Source organism: Neopelma chrysocephalum, unplaced genomic scaffold, assembly GCF_003984885.1.
Source record: "Neopelma chrysocephalum unplaced genomic scaffold, ASM398488v2 Primary Assembly neopelma1_64, whole genome shotgun sequence".
NCBI classification, from domain to species: Eukaryota; Metazoa; Chordata; class Aves; order Passeriformes; family Pipridae; genus Neopelma; species Neopelma chrysocephalum.
In genome coordinates, this window is record NW_020897721.1 from 4,724,700 (window position 1) to 4,750,741 (window position 26,042).

General features: G+C 56.6%; 1 protein-coding gene across 2 annotated transcripts in view; it reads right to left on the reverse strand.

The window, feature by feature from the left end:
• IPO13 (importin 13) overlaps nt 1-25,951 on the reverse strand; it is a 31,404-nt gene extending 5,453 nt beyond the window's left edge. For both annotated transcript variants that reach the window (XM_027683125.1, XM_027683124.1), the window contains exons 1-15: nt 25,843-25,951; nt 15,792-16,528; nt 10,212-10,352; nt 9,902-10,043; nt 8,765-8,931; nt 8,313-8,433; nt 7,867-8,014; nt 7,520-7,701; nt 6,633-6,659; nt 5,748-5,882; nt 5,372-5,515; nt 4,893-4,973; nt 4,162-4,299; nt 3,969-4,065; nt 2,079-2,131 (exon numbers count right to left, since the gene is read on the reverse strand). In XM_027683125.1, coding sequence (XP_027538926.1) covers nt 2,079-2,131; nt 3,969-4,065; nt 4,162-4,299; nt 4,893-4,973; nt 5,372-5,515; nt 5,748-5,882; nt 6,633-6,659; nt 7,520-7,701; nt 7,867-8,014; nt 8,313-8,433; nt 8,765-8,931; nt 9,902-10,043; nt 10,212-10,352; nt 15,792-16,528; nt 25,843-25,914 — 2,385 coding nt within the window. In that variant the 5' untranslated portion in view covers nt 25,915-25,951. The remainder of the gene's footprint in view (nt 1-2,078; nt 2,132-3,968; nt 4,066-4,161; nt 4,300-4,892; nt 4,974-5,371; nt 5,516-5,747; nt 5,883-6,632; nt 6,660-7,519; nt 7,702-7,866; nt 8,015-8,312; nt 8,434-8,764; nt 8,932-9,901; nt 10,044-10,211; nt 10,353-15,791; nt 16,529-25,842) is intronic.
• Between the last annotated feature and the right edge of the window lie 91 nt (nt 25,952-26,042).

The window sequence follows — 26,042 nt, forward strand, 5'->3', positions numbered from 1 at the left end:
AAGCCATGGAGGTAGGAGCCTCTGAGCTGCTCCTGCAGGAGTGCTTCCAAAGGATGCAAGCTGTCTGGAGATCCACACACAGGAGACAGGGCCAGCTGCCAGCACACTGCCCCAGCATTGCCTGCAGATCCTGCCCACGAGGACAGTGAGGAACAGCTTCCCAGCAGCCAGGATGGCTGGTGTTCGGCCTCACAGCACACCCCATGGAAGTGCAGCATGGTTGCCTTTTTCTCTCCAAGCAAGCACAAATATGCTGTGTCCAGACAGAGAGGAGGACCCCAAGCGAGAGAGAAACTTTCTAAAGAAACAACAGTAGCCCTGGAAGAGTCTCTCAGAGTCACCTGATGCCCTACACCCCAGGAGGATCACCTTTATCTGCCCTCCAAGAGCAACAGGCTTGTTAAGTCCTTTCAAGAACTCCATGCAAAAGCAGCTCCCCAAGTGATCTTCCAGTGCTTCCCTGCTCTCTTAGAAAGACTTCCTACTGCCAGACCTCGATCCTTTACCTGTTACTGTTCATCCCACTCAAGAACAGAAAAGGGGAATTTACCTACAACTGGGACATTACCTTTTACACATTCCAAGACTCACACTCTCATCAGCTCCTCAGGCTCCCATCAGCTTTTTCTCCCCACCACATGTACAAGGTGGTCATCTTCCCAGATGCTTTTCTCTGTGGTTTCTGGTCTGTATCTACAGAAATGTTGTGCCCCAGACGAGGCACAGTGCTTGAACGGAGGTCCTGCCAGCAATGAGGACACCACCATGAACCTCATGCACAGACCTCATTTACCATCCTCCCATTGTGTTCAAAACCCTTGTTAAAAGGTCACTGCTTCCAAAACCAAAAGCAGGGCAAAAGCTGCGAACGCTTTCTGATAATCCTGATTATGTTACGTCTTTCAAGATGAAAAGCAGGGAAGAAAAGGCTGCAACATGGATTTGAGTTGCAATGGGTCTCAGCAGGATCTGGGCATCAAGGTGAGAACCATGTGAAGCAGACCCTGCCCGGGGGGGTGAGGTGCAGCCCCCTTGCCCAGTCCATCCCTCAGAACCTGTGGGAGGGTCAGAGGGGTCTGATGGCTTAGAACCTGGACATGCCAGGCACACCCTCCCCGGGCTGCCAGCAAAGGTAGGAAGGCCACAGCTCTGGGAGCTGCCTGGGGGGGGCATTCCTGCACAGCCACTGGGCCAGCACATGTGATTAGAGGTCTCTCCGTTACAGAAACACAGCAGAAAGCAACTCTGACGGGGGTAGGTGCTACCTCTGGGTCAGTGTCAGGGAACACATCTCTGACGGGGGCACTGAGTACATCAAGGACATGGGGGCTTCTCCCTCAAGGGCCACGGTGGGCTGAGGAGCACCCTGGGCTCCTGCTGCTCCCAACAGGTGTATATACACACACAGCATAGCACTGGCCCTGCCTGCCCACCGCCAGCCCTGACACAAGTGCCAGCCCCACCTGCCTGCCCGCGGCCCCTGCCACCTCAACGCAAACCGTCCCCACGCACCACCGAGCCAGCAGCTCCCTGTGCAGGAGCTGCCACCACCCCGAGAGGCTGCCGGGGCAGGAGGACATGTGGCACCTGCCAGGTACAGATGCCACCACAAGCACGTTGCTCAGAACCAAACCCTGGCAGCTGCCTGCTCCTGCAGGCAGGGGCTTCCTCCCACCGGCCCTGGGGCAAGGCAGCAGCTCAGCCTGTCCCCGCTCCAGAGGACCCATCAGAGGGCAGGTAAATGGGTCAGAAAACATCCACCTAATGCTCTAATTTGCCTGTCACCCAAGGGTGACTGCAGCAGCAGCCCCAAGCACCCCACACCGGCTCTGCACGGCGAGGGGGTGGCAGCTGGAGGCTGCCCTGCACAGGAGGGCACTGCCCTGGGGATGGTGTGAACCCAGAACTAAAGGAGAATGTTTTGTTTTCAACTTCCACGGAAACAGATGGAGAAACTCGATATTCAACTAAAAGGAAAAAAAAAACGTTGTCAACAGAAAGCTAAAAATAGGTTTAAATTGAATTAAAAAGAGAAAGAGAGAGAACAGAAAGTGAATGAATAAGAAACTAAAACACACCTGTGCCAGGAGTTGCATAAATGAATCAACAATATCAGGATGATCCCTGGGCCCTAAAATATAATAAAGATGTAACTTAAGAGAAAAATCATACAAACAGCAACTCAACATCATATAGTTATGTGATACAGAAAGAATTTACAAGTGAAAACAGGAGTGTAAGGGAGGAGGGGTGTGTGGGGAAGGGGATGGGCAACATGAGCAGCTTGAAGCAAGTTAAAGAAACAAAACATACAAAAAATCATGAAACTTGGAGAACCCAAGAACAGAAAGAAACTGCAAAGGAAAGGGTCTAAAGCCCCAGGGTCTCCACCTAGCACCTGGGTGCTGCAGAGCCAAGGAGGAGATCTTCGTGTCCTTGGGGAGGAAGAGGAGGAGCAGGGGCTAGCTGGGCACCATCTCCACAAGGAGAATTAGAGCTTTTGCACTGTGGGGACTGAGCGGGTGTCTTCAGAGCACTGTTTGGTCCTGGAAGGTAACTGCAAGTGAACGACAACACCTCAGCAAACGCTTGACGGACCTGGCTGGGCTCAGGCGTGCACATGCTTGTCACCAGCATCAGCTGCTCAGGAGTGCCTGGCACAGACACCCACCCCATTCCCAGATGGTCTCTGAGACCGCGAGTCCAGGATCCTCCTGGAGGTCTCCTCCAGCATCCTCCTGGGAGAGCAGCTCAGTGCCCAGAGGTCTCTGTGCCAGCACCACTCACCCTACCTTGGCATCTGACTGTGCACACTCACGTCTTGGTCCTTGTGGGGTCAGGCATCCCCCCCTTCTCCTGCCCCCGTGGGCTCAGCAGAAGGGGCTCGCCCTGCTCAGAGCTGGCCCCCCGCCAGAGGGGACAGCCCTGGGCACACGCCAAGCTGAACAGCCGCTTGCCTGAGCAAAGCTATCATCCAAGTGTTGGCACAGTTTAGGGCTCTGTCCCCTTCCCTGCCTGCTGCTGCCCGGAGGCATCACCACCTTCCTGGCACCAAGGCAAAGGTGTTCCAGCACAGACACATCCACACACCGCTGGCACAAGCAGGGACCTGATATCCGGGTAAGCCTGGCTGGCTTGTTCCTGATCCCAGTGACACCTCAGCGCAGTGGGATTTGCTCGGACCATGGTGTGATGATGAGGCAGGGTCCTCATGCCTCCCCCCACCTCTTTAGAGAGCTCTGAGCCTTGAACTGGGGGACAGCATCACCCTACCTGGCACCGGGCTGTGAGCAAAGGAAAAGACCCCCTGGGGACCGCATGTGGTGGTGCTGAAGGACCAGAGCCAGCAGCTCCAATGTACATTTGTCCCTGTCACAGGGCAAGTCACCAAGCTGCTGAGGGAAGCCATGGTGCAAAGGAGCCTGTTCTAACCCCATTTGCTTTTTGTAGGGTGGGCAGTGAGCCAAAGGGGGGCTCCTGCCCTGCGGGAGGATGCCAGCATCCTCAGCATCACAGCGGTGACTCAGTGGCCAGCTGAGGTGACCAGAAAAGGTAATTTCCCAGATATTCACACACACATCCTCCTGCTCATACCAGGGCTTGATTCCAGGCCACTACAAGCAGTGCTGGCCTCCAGAGAAGCCCCAGGATCTCCCTGGGGGCACAGCCTCCCTGCTAAGCTGGACTGGAGCTCCGGCTCGACCCTTGCAGCATGTGACACCCAGCCCAGCTGCAGAAGCAGGGCTGTCATGGCAGTACAGAGGTTTCCCAGAGCACCCAGGGGTTTCCTGCTTCTGTTGCCCTTCAGGGAAGGCACCCACCTTCCAGGGGTTGGGATGAATCCAAGAAAGAGAGATGGCCCATTAGCTTAGCTAGGAGTGAAAACAGCCATTCCTGACGCCTCCAGACTCCATGCATGCAAAAGCCTGACAACAGCCCCAGCGCGGAGAGGGGTTAATCCCACGTACCTTGCTGGAACAGGGTCAGTGTGACTGAGGTAACGAGCAAGAAGAGGGCCTTGATGGGAGGGAAGTGGGCAGGCTCATGGGCAAAGATGTGAACCAGCTGCAAGAGAGAGAGAAGGACTGAAGCTGCTGCTGGCCCTGCACATCCCCAGCCTCCCTGGGAGCGGCAGCCCCAGTCCCAAGCACAGCTCTGTACCTGCCGGGTGAGTTCAATGGCAGAGACCTGGGGTATGGTGCTGTACATCTGCCCCAGCATCTCACACAGCTGAGGCACCATGGGGGCAAAATCATCCAGGAGGGTCTTCACAGACTTCTCAAATATGGCACAGACAGACTGCAGGAGAAGAGGGACTGCATGAGCAATGGGCATCAGGAGACCTCTCCTGACGGTCAGGGCTTGATGAATTGGTTCCAGGGGAGGGAAAACCTGGCAATGGGGACAGGGACCAGCCAGGCAGAGAGCTCAGACCTGCTCTGACACCAGTGCCCTGCCCTGCAGCACAGGATGCTGCCAGTGACCAGGAAACATCCTCCCACCACAGCAGGAAGGTTCCCTGGGGGCCAGGGAGAAGCAGCTGGTGAGACATTGCACATGGGCATTACCGGACTGAGCAAACTGGACAAACACCAGATGGCACAGGTCCAGGTCAGAACAGAGCTATCCTCTTAGGGAACACGGGTTGGGTAGATCCTATCTCCCTGCTCATGGCAGAGCCTCTGTTACTGCAGAGGAATAGAGCTGGTGGAGGCACAAGACAGACAAGAATGGCCAGGCACTGCTGATGACAGCAAGCAGCACTGGTCCAGACAACCCAGCAAGACATCCCTCTCACATGCCATCACCCAGAGCCTGTCCTTTGCTGTTTCCAACTCAGGTCTGCAAGGACAGACAGAGCTGCAGGCAGTACAAAGGTGAAGCCTGATTACCTCCACCACCTGGGCATCATTCAGCCACTTGCTGAGAACCTTCTGTATGAGCTGGAAGACTTGCTGAAGAACCACCACCACCTGTAAGGAACAAGGGACATTGAAGAGAATTGGTTCCTGCAGCACCAGGGGGGGTGAGATTCAAGATTAAGCATGGCCTATACTCAAACTTTCAGGCACCACCTCCCCTCTCCAAAGCTGGGCAGTTTTTTTCTGAAGCAGCCTGGCACAACTCACAGTTGGCAGGCAGCCCAGAACAGCACCCAGCCAAGAGGCATCCAAGAGGCAAGTCCCCTCTGCCCACCTCAGGAGTGGTGGGATGAGCTGAAGGAGCTGTTTTAGCTGAAATGCACGACCACTACCCTCTTGCTGGTATTCCCACACTGTATTCCCCACTAACCCCTTTTCATGGCACCAGCAGTGAATAGCAAGGCTTTGGCCAGGCTGTCACAGAGAGCATCAGCTAACAGTCTACTCACTGGGTTGGGTCCTTGCTGCACTGGCAGTTTCTTGACCTCTGCGCTTTCATGGTCATCATCGTGGTGGCTGATGTCTAGGGTGGTGAAGAGGTTGGAGAGCAGGCCCAGGATGTGGATGATGGCCAGCCTGTTGGAGGGATTGGGCTGCCAGGGAAAATAAAGCCAAAGTATGACATGGACTGCACTGCTCAACCACAGTCATGTCTTTGGGATGCTGAGGAACCAGGACTGCAGAGGCTAAGTGCCAGAGAGGGGTTCCCTGCACTGTGCTCTCTCTTGAGCCCATGTTTCAAAGTGCTGCTTCAGCACAGCAGCTCCAGGGCCACAGCCAACAGAGGAAGCCGCTTCTGGAGGGAGGCAGCACACAGGCACTCACCGTTTCGTCAGCCAGCTTTTCCAGCTGCTGGATGTAAGGGGTGATCAGGGAGTGCAGGTTCTTCAGGATCTCCTCCACTTGCAGTGCAGAAAGCAGGAAACCAAGAGCCTGCATCAGCCACATGCACTGGCTTGTCTGTGACAGAGAGAAGGCACAACAGGGCAGGTCACTGCCCAGCCTGCAGCCCTACCACGCACTTGCTAGCTCAGACAGCTGCCAGGGGCCCAGCCAGCAAAGCCAGGACCAGTGTGCTGCAGCTCCTGAGCTGCTCCATCTGGGTCACTCTAGGTGCATCTCACTGCAGGAGAGGGGAACAGCTCCCTACCTGCTCCTATTCCCAGGGATCAGGAGCTCTGCCATCAGCACACATGGCCTCTTCCCAGCACCCGCCAAGGAAAGACCAGTTGGTGTCCAGAGATCTCCATGCTGGTATCACTCACCCTACCTCGAGACACCATCCTTTGCACAGCCTGTCTCAGCCCCTGTGGGGTAGAGCATCCCACTCTGTCCCAGTCACAGGCAGAGCCTGGGCTCTGTCCCCACACTTATCTCCCTTCTTTTTCCTCTTGAAGACATGCCTGCCACCTTGGCATCCTCGGGTTTGGAGAGACTGTGAACTGCTAGAGTTAAGCCTCCTTGGGCACTTCCCTCTCTAGGGGACATACCCCCCCAGCACGATCCCAGCCCAGGTGGCTGGAGTGTGGCAGCACAGCAAGAGGCAGCCAGCAGCTTCCCTCAGTCCTGCACACCATGGAGGCAGCGCTGAGCTCTCCTCTGGGGACAGCTCAACTTGCCATGGCACCCCTCATGTCTTCAGCTGAGCATGACTAAGGGGGCACGGGGGGAGAAAACAGAACCAGCCAAAGGTGTGAGTCAGCCTCTTACCTTGTGAATCTGCTTCATCAACACCTCCTGCCAAAAGGAAAGAGAAAGAGGAGGGTGAGTGCTACAGAAAGCCCCTTCACTTCCAGGAAGCAGGACTGATGCAGGAGATCAACAACACAACCAACACCAGTGCAGGCACAGACAAGCAGCACTGACTCCCTACAACACACCACAGGCAAGGAGTAAAATCCTTGTCCCCTGATAAGCTCTTCCCTGAGCCAGCCCACTCAGCCACCCAGCAAGGGGAGCCCCTGGCTTGGATGGGCTCTACAGCAGGACGGCTCAAGGAGTCAACCTCAGCCAGGGTTTCCTTACTCCAGTGACAGTGTCCCCCAGGCTCTAAAAGCAGAGTCATGCCCTCCACCTCTCTGCTCCCATGCACACTCTGGCAGCTCACCCAAGACCAGCCCTTCTCCTAGTGCCTCGGGACTCTGAGCCCCATCTGTTCTAAATCTTGAGAGCCAAGAAGGACTCCAGGGCAAGCTGCCCCAGCACTGCAGGGACCAGCTCAGTCTCCAAGGAGAGGCCTGACCACCAGGATGCCCCCCAGGTGGCACAAGCTGCCTGGCAGGTGCACAGCTGGCAGGACGCTGCTCCCAGCAAGGCAAAGAAAACCACGGGGAAAGGGCAGACACCCGAGTGCAATCCCAGTAGACCCCTTGGCAGTCATGTCTGTCAGTACCTGCCGTTTCTGCACTCACAGCAGGACACAGGGTCTGCCACATGGGTTTACTGGCCTAGGAACAGGACAGACAAGTCCCCTGCGCCAAGCACGATGCCCTGAACTGCTCCTTTGTGTCCCCCTGCCCTGATCCTCGCAAAGGAAAGGGTGTGCACGGAGCACATCCCAGGTCACCATCCCACATCCGCCTGCATCCAGCTCCTACCTGCGACACAGCGACAATGTTGGCAGCATAAGGCGGCAGGTCGTACTTGCACTCCCGGCAGATCTTCTTCAGGGTGGAGACGCTGGAGATGGAGAGCTCAGGGTTGCCCAAGGCTTGGAGCACCAGCGGCAACACGTTGTTAATCATGACGGGGTGATCAGCCAGCCACTCGGACAGGGACCCTGCACACACAGACGGGATCAGACTGCAGCACTGCACTGCAGGCTCTTGCTCCCTGCGTCCCAGGATGCTCAGCTTTGCTTTTCACCACTGGTATTGCCAGGCAGGTGTGGTTTCAGAGGGGCCCTCCCTCCCCAGCCCAGCCTGCGCGCGAGCAAAGACCTCACCGATAGTGAACATGACGGTGTCGGCGAGCTGCACGTTGCTGATGCTGATCCGGGGAATGAGGCCGATCAGTCCTGGCACCACATCGGAGTAGTTTACGTCAATGGTCTCAGCAATGGACTGGAAGCCATAGAGCAAGGCCTCCGTGTGCTGCCAGGGCAGGAGAGACACCGTCAGAGCCATGCAATGACCCCTGATGTCCAACCCAGCCCCAGCTCCAAGAACCAGCTCAGACACTCCACGATGATTGAGGAGGCTGATCCCTGGCAGCGCTAAGGACAAGGAGGCAGAATCTCCCCAGCAGACCTCGGAGAGCCTCCATGTGTGCTGGCAAGGTGCTCATGCTCCTCACCTCTGTCACTCCCCTTTGCTCTCAATGCCCCATGGCGAGGACAGGTCCCTGAGGGGCTGGTAGCTCTCAGCCTGGCACCCGGGTCCCCTCGCTCACCTGCCACGTGGACGGCTGCTCCGTGTTGGTCAGGAGACGTCCCAGTTTGTCATAGAGGCTGCTCAGGAGCTCAGCACCCAGCATCTCATACACGTACATCAGCGTGTCAGAGATGTCCACCCTGCAGAGAACACAGGGGTCTCCAAATGCTGTCCCCAGCCCATGCAGAGAGAGCTCCATGCGTGGACACATTACTTTCCCTCCTGCTGCCCACACAAGCACGCTGCCCCAACACAGAGTTGATCCCATGGCTTCCTGGGCAGGGCAACTGGTGCTGTGCCAAAACACCAGCTCATTTCCACATCACCACCACCACCAAAAGAGCTCTTGACAGGGGGAATCTCCTCTGTGTCCCTCCTTGGCTCATCCCACAGCACTCAGTCTCCAGGGTGCCAGGATGCTGCCTGCATCCTCACCTGCTTGACAAGCAAACCCAAACCTCGCAGTTGTACCTGTATATCCGAAATTGCTCCTTCTCATCCGAAGACCAGAAGCCGTACTCCTCATCAGAGGGAAACTGGGCTTTGTGCAGCAACACATCCACCAGCTGGAAGTAGACAGGCCTGTAGACCTGCTGGTACACTGCCTGCTTGTCTGGCTCGAAGGAGAGGATGTCATCCTGGATGACAGAAGAGGAATAAATACATCAGGTGCTGCAGTGAAAGGAAAACAGAGCTACTGTGCCTGCTGTACAAGGGACCCAGGGACAATTCCTAGGGTTGGTGAGCCCTGTCATGCCTTGGAGGCTGCATTTCCAGCTCCTCAAGGTCCACCTGATGCTGAGCCCTTCTGCTGTGGCAGCATTATCTGAAGGCAAGAGGCCAGAAGCCCCAGCAGCTGGGTGGACCCTCAGATAGCATGGTTGTAAGGGGTGGCAGTGTCCTGCCACATCCTAGCCTCAGGAGCAGCCTGCACCAGGAGCACATGTGCCCCGTACTGCTGCGAGGCAGGCTGGGATGGATGCCTGAGCACAGTGCTCTCCTGCCTGCATCCATAACCTCAGACCTATCCAGAGAAGCCGCTAGAGGCAGTGGGAGCCTCAGCCTGGCCTCTTGCAGCAGAGGAGCTGCAGGCACAGCAGCGACTTCACCCTCCTCCCTGCCCACACTCAGCCACACCACATTAGATCGCGGAGGAATGGAGCTGAGGGATGAACAGGAGCTAAAAATAGAGCACGACACGGCAGAGCTGCTCTGCTGGCACACGAACACTGGCCCTGGGAGAGGGACCTCACACTGGGCAGCCACTGGAGCCATGCTCTCCTCCCTGCCTGCTGCAGGCACCCAGCAAGGAGCTAAGCAACCAGGTCTGCTGCTGGGGGAAAAAAAATTAACATGAAGTTTTAATTAGTCGTGTTAATGAGGCCCTTAAAGGATGGCTCACACTTCTAAGTCTTCTAAGGAAGACTGGCGGCAAAAAAAGCAAGCCATGGGGCCAGCACTTCCTAGGCATACCTAGGCAAGGAGTGGGGACATTGGGAATCCCTGGGACCAAATGCAGCCAGGCCAGACCCCAGTCCCCATGCACTGGTGCCTCCAGCCCTGCCTGGAGGGCAGGGCCCAGGCAGGCTGCCCACGATGGCCACTGACCTGCAGTGTGTACCAGAAGGTGAGCGTCAAGGAGCTGGTGGTTTCATTGACGGGGTAGTGTCCAGGGATGCCAGTGCAGAACATGATCATGTTGACCAGGGCCAGGAAGCTCTGCCAATGCTCCACCTGGTCCAAGAGGGCCCTGAGAAGCAGAGAGCACAGTCAGAATGGCACCTCCACTGTGAGCCCAGCTCCTCTGCCCTGACACACAACACTGGGTGCAGGACAGGCCTTGGCCAAAGCAGCTCGTGAGGAACAGCAGGCTGCTCCAAGCTCACTCCCTCTCCTGGGGACCATCCCCAGCACTCACCGGGAGTGGTTCTCCCCCAAGGCCACGGCGATTCGGCAGATCCCATGTGATGTCTCCATGTCCCCGCTCTGGACTGCCTGGCGCAGCTGCTCCTGGAGCCCCAGCACGGGCGGGATGAGCTTGAGGAGAGTGTTCACATACCTGCAAGCACAGCCTGAATCAGTGCCAGGCATCACCTTGCTGGCACGGGCAAGCCCTCCTGACGCTCTCCCAGGGCTCCTGCCCAGCTTTCCCAACTTGAAGGCTGCTTTGTGCAGTGGGATGCACCCAGGAGAGCCTTTACTGCTCACATGAACTCTCCTTGCAGCCTGTGGCATCGGGACAAAAGCTGAAGCCCTGAGCACTGCTGCAAGCAAAGAGAAGGGCTGAGCCAGTGGCCATCAGCTCTCTGCAAATCCCCCAACGCACCATGGTGTGGGCCCCTGTCTGTGCTCACCCAAATGTGTCAGCACCCCCAGCTTGTCACTGCCACCAGCTGTGATTGAGCTGTGCCTGCACAGCAGCCTCGATGGGGAGCAGGAGAACAGTGAGAGGGGCAGACCTGCGGGCTCTTCTCCCGGAGAACAGCGAGAGGGCAGCCCGGGCTCCTCGGATCTGCACAGAGGCAGCCCAAGCTGCCAGTGGGAAACCACCGACCGTGCGCTGTGTCTGGGATGAAGTGGGAAGCCACCGCCGGGGACTCCTACCCAAGCAGAACGCTGACCCCCTGGCACAGCCCCTGGCCCCCACCCTCCCGGGCTGCCGCAGCCCAGCACGGCACAGCCCTCCCACCTCCCATCCCGCACATCAGCCTCCCCTCCGCACCGCTGCCTGTAAGGGATGGTAACCAAGGCAACGAGAAGGAGGCAGCCAAGGTGAAAGGCAGCCCAGGGCCCCCGGAGAGAGGCCGTGCCGGAGGCTGATGAGCAGCCTGCCTTCTCCCTGCCATTTCCCTGCCCGCCCAGGCGTGTTATCTGCAGCCGCAGCGTGCGCTCTCTGCCTGCCCCCCACACGCAGGTGCGGGGCTAAGGATGCTTGGAGTGGGAGGCACGCATGATGCCAGCTCTCCTGTGCCCACCGTGGGGAAGAGATGTGAGTGCTGACAGCAGGACAGCCACACGTCCACCCTGGAGCAGCTGGGCGGCTCTGGCTGTGGATGATTTAGGAGAGAACAAAGCCATTGGTGCCATCAGTGCAGGGACAGAGTTGTGCTGGTGGTGGCAGCTTTCTCTCTGGGTCAGCAAGAGAAGACAGAGGGAACACGGTGTCTCCAGTCTCAGTGGTCGTCCCAGCTTCCCCTCTGTGCTGCTGGGGGTCAGCCTGCCCTCGCCCCTCTCCCCCAGAGGAAATTAGACAGCAAAGGGGACAGGTATTTTTGTATAAACCATTTTTAAGCCTCTGATGCCCTGTGAGGGATGCATGTAGCAGCGTGGGAGAGATGTGATAATGGAGAATTTGGAAATTCACCAGCTTCTCTCCCTTGGAATTGATGCTGCGTGCAGAGTCAGCCCAAGGGAACCAGGGCAGTGCCCAGACAAAAAGGCACAGGGAACCCTGCACTGCTCCAGCGTAGGGTAAAGTCATCCTTCCTCCACAGCACTGGGCACACATCGCCCTAGGAATGTTTTTATGACTTCAGGAGTTTATGACAAGGATCTTGCTTCTGCTGGTTACCTTGAAATACAGTGCAGATGCCTGGACCTGAGCTGTTCCTCTGGGCTCCCTGCACAGCCAACAGAAATAACCACCTGGATTTGCTTCCTTGCTGCAATCCTACTGCTGGAGACTTCTATACTGAAGACTTCTAGAAAACGTTGGTTGAACCATGTCTCCTGACCACCACCTTGCTCTGCTCACTGCTCTGCAGACATAAGGGCAATTTGGATGCAAGGGTCCCCAGGCAGGAGGGAAGTGTTTGCTCAAAGTGAGTTGTTTTAACCAGTCACCCAAGACCCATGGTTAAGTCAGAAAGAGCAAGAGGAGGGAGCCCCAGGTCACTCTACCAGGTCAGTGCTCCTACCCAGCCCAAGTGACCAGCTGATGCCACATCCCTGACCAGGTGCAGAGCTTGCCCCAGGCAAGGAGGCAGACACTGCATTTGCTACCCCTGCTGCCAGCCACCACTTCTCACCCCCAGCACCTCAGTGTCAGGCAGAGGAAGACAAAACCATCCCAGCTCAGACAAGCCCCTGGATGCCCAGCTGAGCAGTTTGTTTCCAGCAGCCAAAAACTGGGAATGCTTGTGAAAGAGTATATGAACATGGCAGTCATGTGGTGACTCTTGCCCATGTATTTCCCTCCAGTCATTTGTCTCAGCCTTCCTGAGCAAGATTTGCTATCCTGGTATTTAGCAGCTGAGCAAATTTTGCTTTCCTGAGTTTGTCTGGCCCCTTCTCAAAGCCCACTGAACTGCAGCATTTGTAGCTCCCTCCACGGGACCAGCACCTCCTTCTGCTCTTCCCACAACCCTTCCCAAACCACACCACAGTGTGGGGGACAACCTGCAGATGGGAGACATGGGCAGCTCATAAGGGACAATCTTACCCTTCCCAATCCAAAATCTGAACCACATCCTGATAAGATACTAACCCGATCTTATTAAAAACCTGTTTCTAATGAAGCTCTTGGAAAACTCTTCAAGTGAAATTCCTCTTCAGGAATTCAGCACCAGGTGCCAAGCCCAGAAAGGGATGGGCTGGACACCAGGCAATCCTGCCAGCTCCACCACTGCAGCAACACCCTGCTGCTTTCAGAGGGGCAACTCAGTGTCCAATATCCACACTCTGTAACTCCCACCATGGGCACACCCGATGTTTACATGTACCTCTAGGTCCCTACCCCACTCCAACACTACCCATTGCACTACAGGAGCATGTCCAAGTGCCACACGCCAGCTCTCCCCCTGCAGCACGCGCTGCCAGGCTCTCTGACCCACTTAGCTGAGGGGATAATCCTCAAATGAGACGGAAAATCCAGCCCAAGCCTCTCCTCTGCAAATGAGATGCAACGGTATCTCCATTCCTCCCCTCCTGCCACTCAGGAGCTTCCCACCACCATCAAGAGCAGAGGTGTGCTCAGAAATGCTCCAGTGCCAGCTCCTGGCCCAGCCTCCAAGGTTTCTTCTCAGGAACACTGTATCTTAACAGAGGAGTGGCATCCAGGCTCAAGCAATGCCCAGGATACCCCCTTCTCTGGGCACAAACGGCTCCCACCTGTCTGCCAGGTAAGGAGATCAAATGCTTTGCACCTACGAAACTCTGGGGCATCATCTCTAGTAACACCTCTGAGGCAACTGAGGAAACTACCTGCTGCTGCTTGCAAGTAGGAAAATGGGAGCTGCCGGCACAAGAGACCTACCCAAGAGTGAGGCAGCACCAGGGCCAGGTGGTCCTTGCCCACAAAGTCACACCTGCCCTTCTCCACCTGACACAGGTGCTGCAGTGTGAGAGGTACCTTGCAAGGTGGTGCTCCCCTGGGAAGATGACCCACGGGCTACCTAACCCTCAGCATCAGAAGCCAAGTTCATGAGCCACTGAGCCTTCTGCTGATGGCAGAAGCACACCTGCATGATCACCTCTGCAGCAACACCAACGAAGACAGCTGGGAGGGAGCAAGGGAGGAAAGACACAGGGTCCAAAACACTCAGGGAATCCATGGGAAAGCGGCAAGCCCCAAGGCTAACCCTCTCATGGAGCAATGCCCTACAAAACTCTGGAGAGGACCATGCCAGCAGCCCAGCACCGAGGATGCTCCCAGCCTGCAGCCAAGGGCCCTGCAGAAACAAAGGCGAGAGACCTTGGAGGAAGAGAGCAGCTGAAACGCAGCAGGGATCTCCCAGACTGTCAAGATAAGAGACAAAAAGGTCAGGAGACTCCCTGGGGGCTCTGGGAAGAGCTGGATCCACTTCGGCTGAGCGACAAAGCCAGAGGGGCGGGACAGCCGGTACCAGGGGAAGCGGGAGGAGGAACACAGGATAGAGGACACAAGGGACAAAGGGGAAGACAGAGCCCACCGGGGCTGGGAAGCAGCCAACACCACAGGCTGCCTGGCCGGGCGTCCCTGTGACAATGCCACTGCTGTCCCCACACCCCAGGGGCAGGGGCTGCACCCGGCTTACACACTGGGCAGCTTTTCAGGCCAGCTGCCTGCCCTGGCCTGGCCATGCCCGCACAGCTACAGACAGGAGGGTGCTCTGCCCTGGCTGATGATGCCTTCAGGAAGAAGGATGCAGAGCAAGTACTGATGATGTTGTAAGGGAGCATCCAGCATGGCAGGATCAGATGGGCCAAAAACTGCATGGCAGGGTCAGCGCAGGAGCAGAGAGGAAACCTCACAGTCAGTCGCACTTCTCAGCAAAATTCACTTGGAAAGCTCAACAGAAAACTCAGCCTTTTAATGGAATCAAAGAACAGTGCTGTAGGGCCAGGCTCCTGCACACAGGTATGGAATGACACCCAAGGGACTTCTGAGACTCAAGGGAAATGGAAAGGAGGAAGATAGAGTCCAACATTTCAGAACTGCAGGTGACCTTCTCACACCTTTTCATTTTCTGCACCAAACCTGCTACAAGGATTTGGGCTGGTCCTCAACCCTTGTCAGGCACAAGAAAAAGCAACTTGTTGTCATCTTCTGAATGCCAGCACATGAGGCAAACCCTCCCCACACCCAGCAGCACACTAAAATCCTGACGGGTCCCTTTGTGCACCAGGACTTGCAGCCTACAGATGCAACGCCTTTTCATTGAAAAGGGCAGCCCCTAGAGCTGGGGAACACGCTGGCTACCCCTGCCCTAAACCAAGAGGAGGACCAGGGCTCACAACTGCAGCAGCAGCATCATTCCCACCGCTGCAGAGGGTCAGAGCCTGCGCGATGCGCAGCGATGCACAGGGATGCACAGTGGCAGCAGCTCAGCCCAGCCTTCAAGGAAACCCTCCTCTTCAGGGGAAGGTTGCTAAGCAGCCAGGAAGGGATGTGGCCACGGGAACCGGAGATGTACTCTCCCTTCTGCAGGCATTGGTCCCAAGAGCTGACAGCCGCTCAGACAACGCGGCCAAGCAGACGAGCTTGGAGCCCCACAGCGCAGCCCCAGCCCCAGCTCCCAGCTCAGCTGCTCCAGGGGCAGCCACGGCCACAGACAAAGGACAAATCCTCGGCTGGCACAAGCTGTTGGAGCCAGGGGGAGGGAGAAAACCGAGAGATCTGGTTTTATTATCTCTGCATCGAATCAGCTCCTTGGCTGGATCAGCAGCACGAGGCAGAGGAGGGTCTCTCAACTCCCATTGGCAGGAGCCAGGCAGCTGCTCTCTGGTCGGCTGCTGCAGGACCTGACACAAGGGGCCTGAAGTGAGTATCCTCGTCTGCTTGAGAGGCAAGGGTGGACATGGGCTGCAGCTGCTCAAGACTACGTGGTTCCTACAAGTCAACCACAGTGCAAAGCCTTCCAGGACCAACCATGAGAAACCAGTAGCCTCCAGCTGCTTTTAACATTCTCCCACTTCTAAACCCTGTCACCATTACCTCCAGGGCCCACCTTCCCCCCCCAGTTCCCCCACTGATGCCCAGGAGCACCAGCCTGCAGCACACAGGAGAGGCTGCCCTTACCTCTGGGCGTCGGGCTGGGAAATGGCATTGACCACAGCCTCCACTGCTGTGTCAAAGAGCTCTGGGTCCTGCAGAGAGGTGAAAGCTGCCTGGATGAGGTTCTCGCAGTCCATCAGCGGGATCTCCAGCTGAACCCAGCTGGAGAAGCACTTCAACACCTTCTGCTTGATGAAACCCGGGGAGTCCTGCTGCTGCAGCAGCTGCTCCAGCAAAGGGAAGACAGAGCCGCACTCCTGCGCCAGGACGCTCCGTACCTGCCCCTTGCGGTACTGCGGGAGGCGGCTGGTCTGGAACTCCTCGGGCAGCACCGTCAGCAGCTCCAGCAGCGCCAGGCACCGCGCTCGCCCGTCCACATTGGAGTCCTCCGCCTGGAACATGCGCACCATGTCTGCCACGGCGCAGGGCCAGGCGTCCGGCATCATGCTGAGCGCCAGGGAGGCCAGTGCCACGCACAGCCGGGTCAGCACGATCTTGGAGCCGCTGGCGAAGCGGGTGATGTGGGTGAAGAGCTGCGACTTGAGGCTCTCGTACTGGTCAGCGGGGATGTCATTCCAGTAACGCGAGATTTTAATGTGGAGAGCGCTGGCACCAAAGTACTGGATCTCGGGCACCTTGTCCATGTGGAGAAGCAGCCAGCTGAAGTGCCATGCCTGGGGGGACACCTGTGCCTGCATGAGCCATTTCTGAGCCAAGTTCTTGTTCTCGATGTTTGGGTCATAATACAGCTGATGGAGAGCCTGGAAGAGAGAGGGAAGCACCCTAGAGCAGCCAAGGAGCACCAACGTGGCCTGTCCTGCCTGGGGAAGGCTCACCAGGACAGAGGCCAGTGCTCAGGCTGCCCTGCAAGGCCAGCCCCCCTCCCCACAGCAGCCTGTGTTAGCTGGCCTCCCTCCCCAGCCTCTCAATGAAGCGAGAGTGAGCTGGCAGCAGGGAGAGGACTTGCAAAGCATTCTTCCCCTCCCCTCATGCTTCACTCTGGAAATTTCTTTTCCTTAGTCATTTCCCACCTTCACCTTCACTCATGCTGAATCTGCATGCTTCCCTGCTGATGTGCCACCAATGGGGTGGGCACAGGAACACTCTGCCACACAAGGGCTGTAAGGGAATTGGCAGACCAACACTCCTGGCTTCCACCCACACCTGCTCTCTGAAAGGTGCTGTGGATGCACTGGCTCTCAGGGAGCACGTGTGGTCCAAAACTTTCATCTGTGAGCCAAGGAATGCAAGAACTGCTGCAGATCTTTGTCTGTCAGGTTGTGCAGACTCCTGGAAACCCACAGTCACTGAACTCAGGGATTAATCCCTCCACGAAGTCCTTTGAAATATCCCCAAACCCATCTAATTACAGCTGAGCCAGGAGGGCCAGCATCTAACCCTGCCTCTGCCACCATCTCTCGTGACAGTCCGCGGCTGCTCAGACCATCTCTTCATATGGAGAAGGGAAACATCACTTACCTGCTCCCACAGCTTTGGGAGATCTAGTTACTGCTTTCCAGAGCTCAGATCCACATGAAAAGCCTCACACAGGCTGCAAGGCTTTATTGGCAGAGGAATGTTGTACAGATCTGAAGCCCAATATTAACTAGTTACTTATCCTGAGTGGGTGCAACTGGTAACCAGCAATGGTTACCAGTTGCACATGAAGGGGAAGAGTAACTACCCCTTGCCTGAACTCCATCTTCCAGCAGTGAGGTTTTCTGCCTGGCACAGCACGTTTCATTTCAAATTGCTGACTGCACATGCCAAGAGCAAGGAAAATCCATGGCATCTGTCAGGCAATCAGGCACCCATCGCGCCCCACCAGCAAATCAGAGGATGACTCCAGCAGGTGCAGAGGATTTTTCTGTGTCCCCACCCTGGCTCCAGGTCTCAAATATCCTCCTCCTCCTCCTCCCTAAAAAGCTCTATGAAATTCTTGTGTGGCTCTTGTACCCAGGAGAGGATTTAAACCCTATTTTTAAGCATGCAGAGCTGGCAGCTTGGGGCACAGGAACAAGCTTCCCAAGTGCGTGCTTGTGCCTCCCTCCTGCTGCTTCCCAGAGTGAGACCAAAGAGCAGGACAAAATGGCAGGAACCTTACACAGTCGGCATTGCCTGGGCCATAATTTGAAACACCTTTGTTCAAGGCTTTGTGACAGAGGAAAATGAGGATAACCTCTTTGTCAGAAAGAAAGAGGTTATGAAGTATGTCGTAGGAGACGGAGCCAGCCAACAGGGGCTGCAGAGGGACAGCGTCTGACCCAATAAGAGATGTATCCTGACACAGAAAAGGTTAACCCTAGATAAGCAAGACGCTGGGAGAGGTAAATCTGTCCCAACAGAGCAGCCAAGGGGAGCCCACGAGCTCTCAGCAGATAGCCAGGCCTTTGCTCTGTTCTCAGCTATCTCAGACTTCTGCACAAAGCATCCCTCAGCTGCCGGGGCAGAGGTAACCACTGTCATCCCCTCCTGGCAAAGCAACTATTTACTTCACTGCAGACCAGTAGCTGCAGATGTGCTAAAAGTTCAACCACTCCTGGGGGCAGGAACTTGGCTCCTACCCCTGCTGTTGTGCTAAGGACTGAGTCATCCTGCAGCAGGGCTGAAGCTGGAGCTCCCAACCATTACTGGCTCAGTCTCTTACTTGCTCCCATCGGAGCTTGCTGCTTTTTTTTCCCCAAATAAATCTCACTTGTGATTCCCAGAATGGTGACAACCCACTCTTTCCCTTCCCTGCTTGCTGGGCACCTTCACAAGATGCAAAGGCCAGCAGCACTGCCTGCTCCCTAGCCCAGGACCCCTCCCTACCTCTTCCCAGCCTCTCTTTTTATGCCTCCAAGCATTTCCTAATGAATTTATTTCTTCTATTTTGAATAGTGCTAACACTTAAAAAATCGTGGGGAGAAAAAAAATCCCTATGCATCACAGATTATGAGGCACGATGTGTACATGTACCACAGGAGCCCTAACCTCTAAACTGGCACAAGGTTTGCAAAGCATGGACCTCACCATGTATGGAGGATGGACCTGCCCTCCAGCATTGGGTTTCTGACCCACAAGCTCCCCAGCTGCTCACCTCTGCTGGCCACAGAGCTGCTGCAGGCCAGTCTCACGGCAGGGAAGCTGCACAGGCAAAGCGTGGCACTGAGCACACTCCAGGCAACCACAGCAAGCCCCAGAGTGATGTACATGCAGGGCAAGCCTTGCACAGCACCACGGGTGATGGGGACCATGGCAGGGCAGCAGAGCAGGGCTTGGCACACACACTGGGAAGCGCTGAGAGCTCATCCTCCACCTGGCTGGGGCTGCCGGTGCTGCTGGCTAAGGCCTGATCCTGCCAATGCCTTGAAGTCAGCAGACCTTGATGCAGCTCCAGCACACAAACATCCTGCACACAGCCCCAGCAGAGAATCCAGCACTGGCTATGCTAAAATAAGCAGCTGCTGCATTGTAACAATGGTAAAGAGGGAGCACTATCATAGCTGCTCCTCTCGACACTCATTCTGGGGAGATGCCACTACCACTGCATTAGAGAACAGTGAACAATTGGGTTGCAAGACCCCTTCCCAGGCAGGATCAGCTTTCCAGCCACGTGGACAGCTTTCCCACCACCACCACCACCACTCCAGCATCTTGCCTGCACCCCTCATGTTCCACCCTGTGCACAGTGCCCACTGTCACCAGTGAGCTCTATGGAGAAGCATCCACGCCCAGCAACACCATCCCAGAGGCCCACTGCTCCCACTGCTCCTGCAGGGAGGCTCTGGGGAGGTTTCCAGCAAAGGCCCCCAAGGACATGTGCTGGAGCCTCCACTGCTCAGCACCTCAGGGAAAGAAGGTGAGTGGTGAGATGAAAAAGTCTATCAACTACAAGAAGATATTCAGAGGATGGAAGCAAAGCTGATGCTGAAGGCTCATGATGCAAGCTGTTGGAAGTCAGAAGAATATTCTGGAAAAAAGTAGCTTCTGACTTTCTCAGCCCCCTTCCCCAAGCACCCTGCCTGGGAGGGGACCAGTTGTGGCAGCTCCTGAAAGAAGCATGACTGCTCCTGCCTGCATGCAGGATACCAGGCAGAGAAGGAAAGGCAGCACATGCCCCAAGGCTACCAACAGCATACCCCATGTGGTGCTCTACACAACATGGGAGAGCCTTCCAGAGGATCTCCAGTGATGGGCAGGAATACTGGGACCATCCTAACCCAGCTGAAAGCAGCAGAAGAAACCCCTGGGAGCAGAGTAGGCTCTCTCCTTGGCCTGCCACGCGCATCGGCTGAGTACCATGCTCTGCTGAGAGCGTGGGGCAGAGCACTGTGCCCTGCAGAAGGGCACCTGAACGTGCTCCTCCCCAGCAAGGAAAGACACTGCCCTCATGCCAGGGGCAGGCACTGGCACCGGCTGCTGTTGAACTTTGACATGACCACACCAGCCAGCACCCTGAGGCCCATCAGGAAGCACTGGAGATGACAAGGGGAACTCATTAGCGCCAAGAAGGAGAAGCAGAAGGCATGAAATTGGGCAGTGACATCTAACAGGGAGGCATTGTGCATTCCAATTTGAACGGGTGGCTGACACCAGACCTGCCTCCTCTGCAATTAGACCTGTAACATGAGAGCTGGTAAACAGCCCGGCTGTCAGCTATGCCCTTTGGCCAGGGAAGGAGCTTTCTCCAACATCAGCCCTGCTTGGCTGAGAATAATTCAAGCTTATTATGATGGCTCTTCCCTGCTCAAAAAAAGCTGTGGCCAAAACCTCAGTGAGGCTTTAGTCACTGGAGAAGCATCAGCCCCTCAAATAAGATGCCTTGGGGCAGGACAGCTTGCCCAGAAGACATGGGTCAGAAGTTCCATGCTGGTTCTTTTGGGAGGTGGAGGGGGAGCAGTCCAAGGAGAGTTACAGTCAAGCAGAGGCACCTGATCTTAGCTTTCACTCAGGCATTGCAAGGGAAAAGAATCTTCTATGAGCCCAGCCCTCACCCCGCAGAGCTTCTGCAGGGAGTCCAGTGCCAGCAGGCTGTGACCCCGACTGCACTGCCTAAATACATTAACATGGGGTGCCCTGCAGAGAGGTGTTGTGTCTGTGCCATTATGGGATGCCAAGAGGAGCCCCAGACACAGCTCTGACCCCACAGAACAGGAATGTGCTGCCTGCTGTTCTTGGGGGCTCCACGGGGAGACACCCTCCAAGGGCCAGTCTGGTTGAGCACGCAGAGGTGACAGCAGGTACAGCCCTGAGGTTTGCATCCCAGCTGGGGAAACAGCAAGCTGCAAAACATATTCCTGCTCTGCTCCTTGTCCTGTGCCTACAGCCATGGCATGGCAGGGGCAGCAGTGGCAGCCACCAGCCTCCTTCCAGCAGGACTCCCGGATGTCTCCCGCTGCAGTCTCTCGCTGTCCTTTCTAGCTGAGCACACTCACACCGCCAGTGCTCCAGGCCTGCAACAGCACAGCCATTACCCTGGCTCTGCCAAGCGAAGGGAACATCATCCCTGCTTCCCCCTGCCTGCAGCAGCCAGCCCCCCCAGCCCCAGCAGGACAGGCTGAGCAGCCAGCACCCCGGGAAGGCGGCAGCCTGCTGAGGAAAGCAAATGGATGCAAAATAAAGCCGGGTGTGTGCTGCCAGGCGTGCTGCTCCTGTTCAAAGACCCACATTTTGCCAGCAGTCCCAAAGGACGGGGGTTTTCTCCCTCCTCTTAATAAAAGATGCTGTCACTCTGAAGCCCTTCTTTGGGCCCAGCTTGCCCACACCAAGTCCTTTGCTGTCCAGAAGAGGCTGCAGCCCAGACACAGCTCGGCAGCTTCGACATCCCTCTCACTGCTTCACTGCCATCAGCCCTCTGCAGAGCAGGGATGGGGGCTGTGGGACACCCAGGCAGTCTCAGTGAGGGTGGGCAGGGGTCTGAACAAGCAAAGGGTGAGCAGGACCAGAGAGGAGCACAGAGCCCAGGATGAGTTGCAACAGTGACCTGAACACCCCCGTCCACCATCCCATATTTCTACCCCTCACGTCAGTGATGGAGTACACAAGCATTTTAAGAGAGGAATCCCTGCTGGCGCCCAGGCACCAATCCCACCCACTCCTGCTCCATAATACATCAGAGCTGAGCGATGGCCCTTGTAGAGCTCAGCCGAGCCCTGGCAAAACAAGGGGCTGCCCTCTCATCCCATCATCACCACACCACAGGAAGCAGCCATGTGTTCAGCCAAGGTTGGCTCTGGCTGCAATCTGCTTCTGCAGGAAGATCTGCTTAAACATGACACAAGGTGACTCCCTTTTTGGTGAAAAGCAGCTTCCCTCGATTTTGCAAGAATCTCCCCTCCTAAGGCCCCCAGCTTACCCTGCCCAGCACAGCTGCCACACCTCACATACATGGGCTGCCTCTAAGGAATAAGTGGTCAAGCCGCTGCCAGCAGTGCACCAGACAGAAGATGGCATTCCCCCACCCTCAAGTATTTGTAATTCTCTTGATCAGGTTTCTGAGGGCAGGCAATAACCCAAAGAAAGCAGATGCACTTGGGTTTCTCCTCCCCATCCTCCCGGGTGGAAGGCAGCCCCAGCAGCTGCCACATCCCCGAGGCTCAGCATCTCCGAGGAGCAGTGATCAAAGCCATCCCTCTCCCATCGCAGTAGGCTCCGGATGTCAGCTCCATGACACCCCGCCTACCCATCCTGCCGGAGAGACTCTGTGCATTCATCAGGCATCTCCAGAGAGGCACACGGCAATCTGGAAGGCCCAGAGATGCCAGACCACTAATGTGCTAGGGAAAAGACGTCAGCAAATATTACAAACACCCCAGAGGATGAGAGGCAGGCCAAGGGAGGAAAGACCTGGAAGAAATCAGACAAAAAAAAAGAAGGCGAAAGCAGGCTCTTGGAAAATTCACAGAGGAATGGCACTGCTTTTTTGCTTAATTCAAAAAGAGGGATATTGCCAAAGCAGATCCAACTGCACTAAGAACAGATGAAGAGGGTCTCGCATTCTTCTTCTGTCCAATATTGCAGCGTTAGGTGCGTCTACCCCAGACCCAAGGGAGACCAAAATTGCAAGGCACAAGCCTTGCTTGAGCACTACTCCTCTGAGATGGACACAGCCAGCAGGGACCAAACATCTGCAATCCATCTTCACCAGAGCAGCATTCATCAGCCCAGCACCAGGCTGTCAGTCACACTGGGGACAGCTCCTGGGCACACAAAGGCACATGCAGGTCACAGACCAGATTGCACCGTTTAGGCAATGGGAGGCTGAGCATCCTCACAGCCTGAAGCCCTCGGCTTTCCCAGCCTTCCCTTTTCTCCTATCCCTCCAAATGCAGCAGCAGAGCCCCACTCAGCAGCAGGTGCAGGGGCAGCAGAGCCAGCCCAGAGCTGCCGACTCCCAGCAGATCCAGGCAGCATGGCCACACCAGCTTGCTCTGGCTGTGCTGAAGCCAGAGCAGCATCTAGGTCAGGCTCAGAAGAAAACAAAAAGCAGATGAGCAGCCCTCAGCTGGGACTGGGGGACACTGACACAGTAACTGTACCACAATGGCTCAGCCTCAGCACAGCCCTGCTCTTTCCCTCTGTCACGAGAGAGCTCCTTATGGAAAAAAGGAGCAAAACCATACAGGGAGCAACTTTCAGATGGCTCCTGAAGTGCAGCACCTGAACCTGGTACCTCCCCAGGAACAAAGGCAGCTGCCTGCTTGCTGCCTGCAGGCTTTCAGACCTGTCAGCTGGCCCTGCCTCCAGCACCCGCACCCTCCTGCCTCCCTGAAACCACTGGTCACAGCTGGAGGGATCTATCTGTCTCTCTCTGGCACAGGTTATGCTGGATAAACACAGCAACGATACTCTTCAGCTACACAGGCACCAGAGGTCTGCAAAACTGGGGGGGATTTGCCCAGCCCATTGCATAATAAACAACAGCAGGGGTACAAAAGGGTCTTCCAGGGATGTGAATCCTCTCCACAAAAACCATCAGAAGAGTGTGACAGGCACAGTCTCACCAGAGGCTGCCCTGGCTACAACTGCCCTGGCTACATGATGACTTCCACTGCAGGTGTCCTGGAAAAGGCTTTGACCCTCTGATTTAAGAGATAACGAGCTCCTCATGCTGTTCCTAACACCAGCACTTAGCACTAACTGACTCAGAGTGGAGTCAAACCCTGACTTTAATCACTATTCAGTATTATTAATAGCACCACGCACAAAACCTGGCAGGTGGAAGAGCCCAGGCCAGTAGAAGCGTCATTCATCTGCCAGCATCACCTCTGACAAAGCAGCTCTACCCACCTGCCTCCCACCAACTCTGCCCCCAGCAAAGCCCATCTTTCCTTCACTTTGTACCAGAAACATCCCACAGCCCTCCCTGGAAAAGACTGACACAGGAGGGCTCTGAGTTCTGAACCTTGGAGTTTTTTCTGATCCCACCCCCCATTTCTTCCCCTGCTGCCCCCTGCCAGCAGCTCAGAGCCCCACCGAGGTCCACAGCTGCACCTTCAGAGGACACCACTGAGATGGCAAAGCCTGCGGATACCCAGAGAGGCCGAGCGGGCTGGGGGAGGGGAGAAGCAGCATCCTAGAGGGCATCTCTGCCTCCTCCCAGGCCGCAGGAGACTAAATCCTGAGCAGCTTGGCAAGGACAAGCTGCGCCTCGGCACAGCCCCACCTCACCCAGCCAGCACCGGGTGCCCCCCACCCTGGCACTGCCCACCCTTCCCGGGCAAGTGTGCGCTTCATTGTTGGTGCAAACAAAGGAGCGGTTTGTGTCTGACGAGGAGAAAGGAAGTCAGAGGCAAAATCATCCAGCAGCCCTGGATATACGCAGAATAAGCTGCAGAAGGTTGCATGAATGTGCCATTTTCCAGACATCAGTTAATCCCCCTGGACGTGCTCTGTCTCCATCTCCCTGGAAGAGGTGGGCTGTGTCTCACCTGAAGCCACAAAGGCAACCAGTGCCCAGTTACAAACCTGACATCCCTGACCCAACACGTCCAGCCAGGCCAGGCAACCTACTCGGGAGGGACATGTGTGAAATGTGCGTGGGGACGTGGTACAGTGGTGGGCTTGGCAGGGCCGCATTAATGGTTGGACGTGATGTTCTGAAAGGTCCTTTCCAACCTAAACGATTCCATGATTCTGTGTGCCCACCAGCACGTCTGTAAGCATTGCTTTGGCAAGGATCTCGGTCTATTCTTATAGAGGAAAAACGAGGACACTGGGATTCCCACCAGCTGTCTGAGGACAGAGCTATGGATGTCTGTCAGATGTCTGGCTACAGGGTAAGTGGAAGGGTGATGTAGTCTCTTGTTTGCCCTTCAGGGATGCATCCTCTGCTGCCCTGCCCCCATCACCTCCAAGGTGGCCAAGGGAATGTTTTTGCTCAGCTGCCTTCCCGGGTGCTCACTGGGGTGCCCTGCTTGGTCTCTGTGATGAACTCCAGGTCACAGGGCAGCTGCTCAGGGCTCACCCCAACAGCAGTGTGATGCCAGCAGGCCTTGGTTTGCCGTGGCTATTCCCTGGATCCCAGATTTCAGCAATCGCAGCCCCACTCCTGTTGCCCTGCAACTGCTTTGGAGGACCCTGAGCATCAGCAGGAGCAAAGGGGCTGGACTGCAGGGTTAGAAAGACATCACGGGGCCATCCGCCTCCCTGAAGGCTCTTCCCAACCGTAATACTCAACAATTCCCAGCACATGGCAATAGTCCCTTCCCTGCCTGATGGAGACAGTGATAATGGGGCTTCACATCGATGCGGCTGGCTCAGTAGCCACGACCAGACCCGTGGGCTCTCCCTGCCCGGCGCTGCAGCTGGCGACCTAAAGGACGCCGGTCGGAGACACACACAACCCCTCCTTTCTGCTCTCATTCCTGCCACATCGTTTTCCCTCCCCGGGCTGCCCCGGCGGCTCCCCCTCCCGCCCCACGCCCCGGGGGCTGCGGGCAGGGGCAGGGGCTGCCGCCCGCCGCCCTCCCCCGGCCCGGCCCAGCCGAGCCGGGGCCCCCCCCCCCCCGCTCCCCGAGCCGCATCCCCCGCACCACCGCGGCAGCATCATCTCCCCGCCGCCGCCACGGCCGGGCCGGCGGGGTTCGCTCACCTTCTCCACGTTCTCCACGGTGAAGTCGAGGCCCTGCGGCGGCGGCGGCGGCGCCTCCGCCCTCCGCTCCATGGCTGCGGCGGCGCTCAGGAGGCGGCGGCGGGCGGGCGACAGCGGCGGCGCACGGGCAGCCGCATCGCGGCGGGACCCGCCTCCCCGCCCCGCCGGGGGCGGTGGCACCGGCACCGGGGCGGCGCGGG